General features: G+C 41.6%; 1 protein-coding gene across 2 annotated transcripts in view; it reads left to right on the top strand.

The window, feature by feature from the left end:
• Positions 1-111: 111 nt before the first annotated feature.
• Positions 112-7,068, top strand: part of LOC109937285 (coiled-coil domain-containing protein 192-like) — a 71,417-nt gene continuing 64,460 nt past the window's right edge. For both annotated transcript variants that reach the window (XM_048595275.1, XM_048595274.1), the window contains exons 1-2: positions 112-214; positions 411-465. In XM_048595275.1, coding sequence (XP_048451232.1) covers positions 117-214; positions 411-465 — 153 coding nt within the window. In that variant the 5' untranslated portion in view covers positions 112-116. The remainder of the gene's footprint in view (positions 215-410; positions 466-7,068) is intronic.

The following is a 7,068-nucleotide window of genomic DNA, read 5'->3' as shown; positions in this document are numbered from 1 at the left end:
GCTTTACAATGATGTCGCTTAGCAACGCCGCTGTATCAATAAACAAGGCTGCGGAGGCGACCCGCCCCCCCTCCCCCGGGAGCAGCGGCTCAGCAGTGAGCCCTCCTGCCTGGGAAATGGGCCATGCAGCCAGTGCCAATGTTAGAATGATATCGGTAAAACCCGAGCTGAACAAACCTGGGTCAAACGCTGCTCCCCTGCGAAAAACCCCCAGGTACTGCATTCACATCTCTTCCTCATCGAGTTCTTGTGTTAGCCTGTTCGGGCGGTCTTTTCATGGATTAGGAGAAGAAATTAAGCGGACCTGAACACTACCAGCCTCGGCTGCATTGTGTTTAATGTAGCTCGCAAAGTTTTTCTGCATAACTAAATAATAATCGTTGGTAATTAATTTCCCCTCTTTTTTACAGAATAGCACAAACTAACAGCTGTATAAAGGAAACTCCAACTTACATTGACGACTTGGTGAGAATATCATTTTTGTTGTTTGTCGTTCCATAGAACTATAAGATAACGAAGCAGAAATCGACCATTCAGCCCATCGAGTCTGCTCTGTCATTTGATTATGGCAATAGGTTTCTCAATCCCATTTCCATACCTCCTCCCTGTAACCTTTCATCCTTTTATTAATCTATAACCTACCTATCTCTGTCTTAAAGACACTCAGTGATTTGGCTTCCATAGACCTTCTAAGGCAATGAATTCCATAGATTCACCACCCTCCACATCAGTTGGTTCCAGAACATAGTTTTACAGAACAAATTGCAGATATACCAACAATTTGCACATAGACCAACAGATTCAAGAACAGAATCTTCCCTGCTGTTTACAGACTTATGAACAGACCTCTTATTAGAGTTGATCTTTCTCTGCACCTTCTCTGTAGCTGTAACACCATATTCTGCATTCTGTTCTATCACCCTGATGTACTTATGTAAGGTACGATTTGTCTGGTTAGCATGCAAAACAGTACTTTTCACTGTATCTCGGTATGTGTGACAATAATAAATCAATTAGATCAGATATGATGGTTTCACTCATTGTGTTATTTTGATGGAGAATAAACAACAATGCATTTATACAGCATCTTAATGTAGCAAACATTGCAAGGTGCTCAATAAGGGTGCTACCAACCTTTAAAAAATAGATTGGGCCACAGAAGGAGATTCCAGATGACCAAAGAGAGATTTTCAGAAACACCTTAGAAGGTAGAGACAGGTAGCAAGGCACGTAAGTGTATGGAGAGAATTCTAGAGCTTTGAGCCCAGGCATCTGAAGGTGCAGTTGCCATTGTTAGACCACTTAACGTCAGTGATGTACAAATTTTCACAATTGGAGTGCAATGATCTCAGATGTTTGTAAGGTCAGGGGAGATTACAATGTAAGGGAGGGGTGAAACAATGGAGGTTCAGTGGTTAGCACCGCTGCCTTACAGCACCAGGAACCCAGGTTCAATTCCAGTCTTGGATGACTGTGTGAAGTTTACACGTTCCCGTTTTGTCTGCGTTGGTTTCCTCTGGGTGTTCCTCCTCCTACAGTCCAAAGCTGTGCGGGTTAAATGCGTTGGCCATCCTAAAAAGCCCCACAGTGTCTAGGGATATGCAGGCTAGGTGGATTAGCCATGGGAAGTGTGGGGTTACAGGGATAGGGTGGGGGGATGGGTCTGGTAGCGATGTTCTTCAGAGGTCAGTGCAGAACTGATGGGCTGAATGGCCTCTTTCTGCACTGTAGGGATTCTATGATTTAAAACAAGAATAAGGATTATGATATTGGGGTGTTGTCAGACTACCAGTCAGTGTAATTCAGCAGGCACAGGGATGGTAGTTGATGAGAGTTAATAGAAGGACAGGCTTGTGGTGAGCACAAAAGAACATAGCATGGAAAATGGGAGGCAAGCCAGGACAATATAGGAGTAGTCAACCTAGAAATAAGAAAAGCATGAAAGAGGGCTCCAGCAGCAAATAAACCAAGACCAAGTCAGAGTCAAGAAATGTGATAGACGGCAGTCTTGACAATGCAACAGATATATGATTTGAACGTTATGTCAGTGTCAAATGCAACACCAAGTTTACAGATTTTCTAGTTCAGCTTTAGACAATTGCCAGGAAATGTAATGGAAATAATGGACCAGAAAAGAGATTGTGGTGGAAAGGAAAACCAATTCTTTTCAATATTTGTTTGGGGGAAATTTCTGCTTATCAAGTAACAGATGTCTGACAAGTGGTGCATCAAGTCAGTGAAACAAACAGAAGTGTCTACAAGAGGTAGTGTGCAATTAGTCCTGAGTGGAGGTAGTAAGTATGTGTAGATTCTCATGTGTTATTTGATGATATCACCACAGGTCAGCGTGTAGTTGAGAAAAATACAGGGCCAAGGATAGAAAGAGAGGAATGTAAGTACAGGAGTAGGCCATTCAGCCCATTGAGCCTGACCCTCCATTCAATACAATCATGACTGATTGAACACTTCAATGCCTTTTACCCACCCCATCTCCATATCAATGTGCCCTATTAGTAATCAGAAATCGATTGATCGCTACCCTAAATGTACTCAAAAGTAAACATAAACCAAAGCCCTTTGTGATGGAGAATTCTAAAGGTTCACAACTCTGTGAATGAGAAAAAAATTCTCCTCATCTCAGACTTAGGTGGCATCCTGCTTAGTTTTAAATTATACCCCATGATTCTAGACTCCCTAACCAGGGCAATGTCATACCTGCACCTTCCTTGTCTATTCCTTTAAATATTTTGTAACTTTCAATGAAATCATCTCACATTCTTTGACAGTATTAGAGAATATGGTCCCAGTTTTCCCAATCCTTTTTCATAGGACAGTCCTGCCAGACCTGGTGAACATTTGTGGCATTCCCTCCGTAGCAATAATACTTTTCCTGCAATAAGGAGATCATAAACTGTACACACTACTGCAGAGGTGGTCTAACCAAGCTCCTATAAAATTGAGTCAAGACCTCACTGTTCCTGTACTCAAATTCTCTTGCAATAATGACTAATTTTCCAGTAGAATCATAGAATCATAGAATCTCCACAGTGTGGAAGCTGGCCATGTGGCTCATCGAGTCCACACTCTCCAAACAGGATCCTATCCAGACTCACCCACCTACATTGGCCCTGTAACCCTGCATTTCCCATGGCACCAAGCCTTGCTAATAGATTGCTACATCTGCATGTTAGCCTTTATTGACTTATCAATAAGGACATCTAGGTCCCTTTGTACATCAACATTTTCCAACTTCCATTTAAGAAATTCTGCTTAAATTTTTCTAACCAGTCCCCCATGAGACATTTTATCAAAAGCCATCTAAAAATCTAAGCATACAACATCATTTGGCTCTCCTTTATCAAATCTGTTCGTAACATTTCAAAAATCTCCCAAGTTAATCAAACAGGATTTCCCATTCATAAATCCATGCCAACTTTGCCCAATCAAGTCATTATTGACTAGGTGTCTATTTATCTTATTCTTTGTAATAGTTCCAGCCATTTTCCCTACTACTGATTTAATGCTAACAGATCTATAGTTTCAGAGATAGTAGGAACTGCAGATGCTGGAGAATCCGAGACAACAAGGTGCAGGACTGGATGAACACAGCAGGCCAAGCAGCATCATAGGAGCAGAGAAGCTGACGTTTCGGGCCTAGACCCTTCATCAGAAAAGCAAGTTTTTCTGATGAAGGGTCCAGATCTATAGTTTGTTGTTTTATAGTTGTGATGTTCTGTACATTCTACTCCACTGCAATCATTCCAGAATCTATAGAGTTTAGGAAGATAATCGTCAATACATCGACTATCTCTATAGCCGTCTCTTTCAAAACTGAGATGTAGATCATTCATTCCTGGTGATTTATTGACTCTCAGCATTATTAATTTCTCCAGTTCAATTATCTTACTGATGCCAATTTCCTTCAACACCTCATTTACTGTATCTTAATTCTGACAGAATTATGGTATCCTCCTCAGTGAAAACACTCACAAAGCTCCTATGATGCTGCTTGGCCTGCTGTGTTCATCCAGCTCTACACATTTAGCTTCTCTGCCATTTCTTATTCCCTACTATGCTGTCTCACAGCAACAGGGACCCAGGTTCGATTCCACCCTTGGGCAACTGTCTGTGTGGAGTTTGCACGTTCTCCCTGTGTCTATGTGGGTTTCCTCTGGGTGCTCCGATTTCCACCTGCAGTTCAAAGATGGGCAGATTAGGTGGATGGGTCATGCTAAATTTTCTTTAGGCCCAGAGATGTGCAGGCTAGGTGGATTAGTCATGGTAAATGCGGGGTTATGGGGATAAGATGCGGGCTGGGTCTGTGTGGGATGCTCTTCAAAGGGTCAGTGCAGACTCAGTGGGCTGAATGGTCTCTTTCTGCACTGTAGCGATTCCATGATTCTTTTCCATGATTCTATGATCTATGATTATAAATTGACCTGTCAGTCACATTCATTTTAGCCAAATGTTACCATTTTATGTACCTGCAGAATATTTCACAGTATGTTTTCATAATTTTTAACTAAATTGTATTCATATTCTATCTTTAAATATCAGTTTCTTGGTCCAGCTTTAGTATATTCTATAAAGCAACCAATTCAAAGATGCTACAAGTGTATATGGGATAAAAACAGAAGTTGCTGGAAAAGCTCTGCAGGTCTGGCACCATCCGTGAAGAGAAATCAACTCAGATTGCGCTTCACAGATGCTGCCAGACTGCTGAGCTTTTCCAGCAACTTCTGTTTTTGTTTCTGATTTACAGCATCCGCAGTTCTTTCGGTTTTTATTCTGTATGGGATAATCTGTCTGGTTAGCTATTGGCATGCAAGTTCACAGAAGACCAATTTTGAAGTGGGTTATTAAACCAGTTTTGATACTTATCTTACAAACTACCACTCATTTTAGAGAATCATCAATTATATTTGTGAACAATATGAGCTGGAGTGACTGTCCTCGATTGTGTGTGGCATCAAGAATCCCTAGAAAACTAACACAATGGGATTCAGGGGAAAATCTCTCTACTGAGTAGAGTCATTAACTAGCAAAAAGGAAGATACAAACACACAAATTAGGAATAAGAGTAGGTCCTTCAGCTCCCTGAATCTCCTTCATCATTCAATTAGATTATGGTTGATCTGATAACTCCACATCCTCACCTAGTTCACCCCACCATAACTTCATTCTTCTTCATATCAAGAATCTACCTATGTCTACCTTAAAAATATTCAAGAGCGTTTTGAGAAAGAGAGTTTCAAAGGCACATGCCCTTCTGTGATGTACAACTGTGATCCCTAGTTCGAGATTCTCCGACAAGAGGAATCTCACATCCACCCTGTCAAGATCCCTGAAAATTATACACGTTTCAATCAATTTGCCCTTATTCTCCTAAACTTTAGTACCCTGTAGATACAAGCCTAGCCTATTCAACGTTTCCTCCGTGTGCATTCTGTGTATTAATCTGCTAAGCCTTTATGAACTGCTTCCATCCTTAAATAAGGAGACCAATATTGTACATTGTACTGCAGATGTGGTCTCACCAATACCCTATATAACTCAAGCATATAACCTCCCTATTTTTGTATTCAACTTCTCTTGCTATAAGCAGTCAATTTCTAGCAGAGATATTTGTGTTATCTATTGCCACGCGTGAGGTACCAGAGGACTGGAAGGTGGCTAATGTGCCATTATTTAAGAAAGGCTGTAGGAGCAGTAGATGTTGAGGGCAGAGTGGTGGGCGTTGTCTTCACGGACTTTAGTAAAGCTTTTGACAAGGTTCCACATGATAAACTGATTAGTAAAGTTAGATCACATGGAATTCAGTGAGAGCTTGCCAATTGGATACAAGATTGGCTTGTTGGAAGGAGACAGAGGGTAGTGGCTGAGGGTTGTTTATTAGACTGGAGGCCTGTGACCAGTGGTGTCCTGGTTGATTGATTGACTGATTTATTGTTGTCACATGTACCGAGATACAGTGAAAAGTGCTGTTTGCATGCTATGCAGGCAGATACCACACAAAGTGTATCGAGGCAGCAGAACAGAGTGCAGAATACAGTGTTCCTGCCACAGAAAAAGGTGCATAGAGAGAGATCACAGCTGGGTCCACTGTTGTTGTCATTTACGTAAATGATATGGATGAGAGTATAGGAAGCATGGTTTGTAAGTTTGCAGTTGACACCAAAGCTGGTGCTATAGTAGCCAGTGAGGAAGATTATCTAAGATACACAGGGATCTTCATCAATTAGGCCAATGAGTTGAGGTGTGGCAAATAGAGTCTAATTTGGATAAATATGAGGTGTTGCATTTTGGAAAGACGAACAAGGGCAGGGCTAATACAATTAATGATAGGGCCCTGAGGAGTGTTGTAGAACAGAGAGACCTAGGGATTCATGTACATAGTTCATCGGAAGTTGTGTCACGGGTAGACAGAGTGGTAAAGAAGGTGTTTGGAACACTTGCCTTCAGTGCTCAGACTGTTGAGTTAGGATTTGGAATGTCATATTGAGGTTGTACAGGACATTGGTGAGGCCTCTTCTGGAGTGCTGTGTACAGTTCTGGTTGCCCTGCTAGCGGAAGAATATTATTAAATTGGAGAGGGTTCTAAAAGATTTACAAGGATATTACCAGGATTGGAGGGTTTGATTTATAATGAGAGGCTGGATAGGCTGCACTTTTGTCACAGGGGGTTGAGGGGTGACCTTAGAGAGGCATATAAAATCATGAGGGGCATAGATAAGATGAATAGCAAAGGTCTTTTCCCTAGGGTGGAGGGAGTTCAAAACTAGACAACATAATTTTAAGGTGAGAGGAGAAAGATGTAAAGAGGACCTGGGGGGCACCTTTTTAACACAGAGGGTGGTTTGTATGTGGAACGAGTTGCCAGAGGAAGTGGTAGATGCAGGTATAGCTACAACATTTAAGAGACATGTGGACACGTACATAAATAGGAAGGTTTTAGAAGGATATGGGCCAAATGCATGCGCATGGGACTAATTTAGAGTGGAAAACTTGGTCAGCATGGACAAGTTGGACTGAAGAGGCTATTTCTGTGCTGTCTGACTCTATCACTTC

The sequence above is a fragment of the Rhincodon typus genome, chromosome 3, assembly GCF_021869965.1.
Source record: "Rhincodon typus isolate 14 chromosome 3, sRhiTyp1.1, whole genome shotgun sequence".
Taxonomy (NCBI): Eukaryota; Metazoa; Chordata; class Chondrichthyes; order Orectolobiformes; family Rhincodontidae; genus Rhincodon; species Rhincodon typus.
The sequence above is the reverse complement of the archived record's forward strand: the minus strand, read 5'-3'. Positions and strand labels throughout refer to the sequence as shown.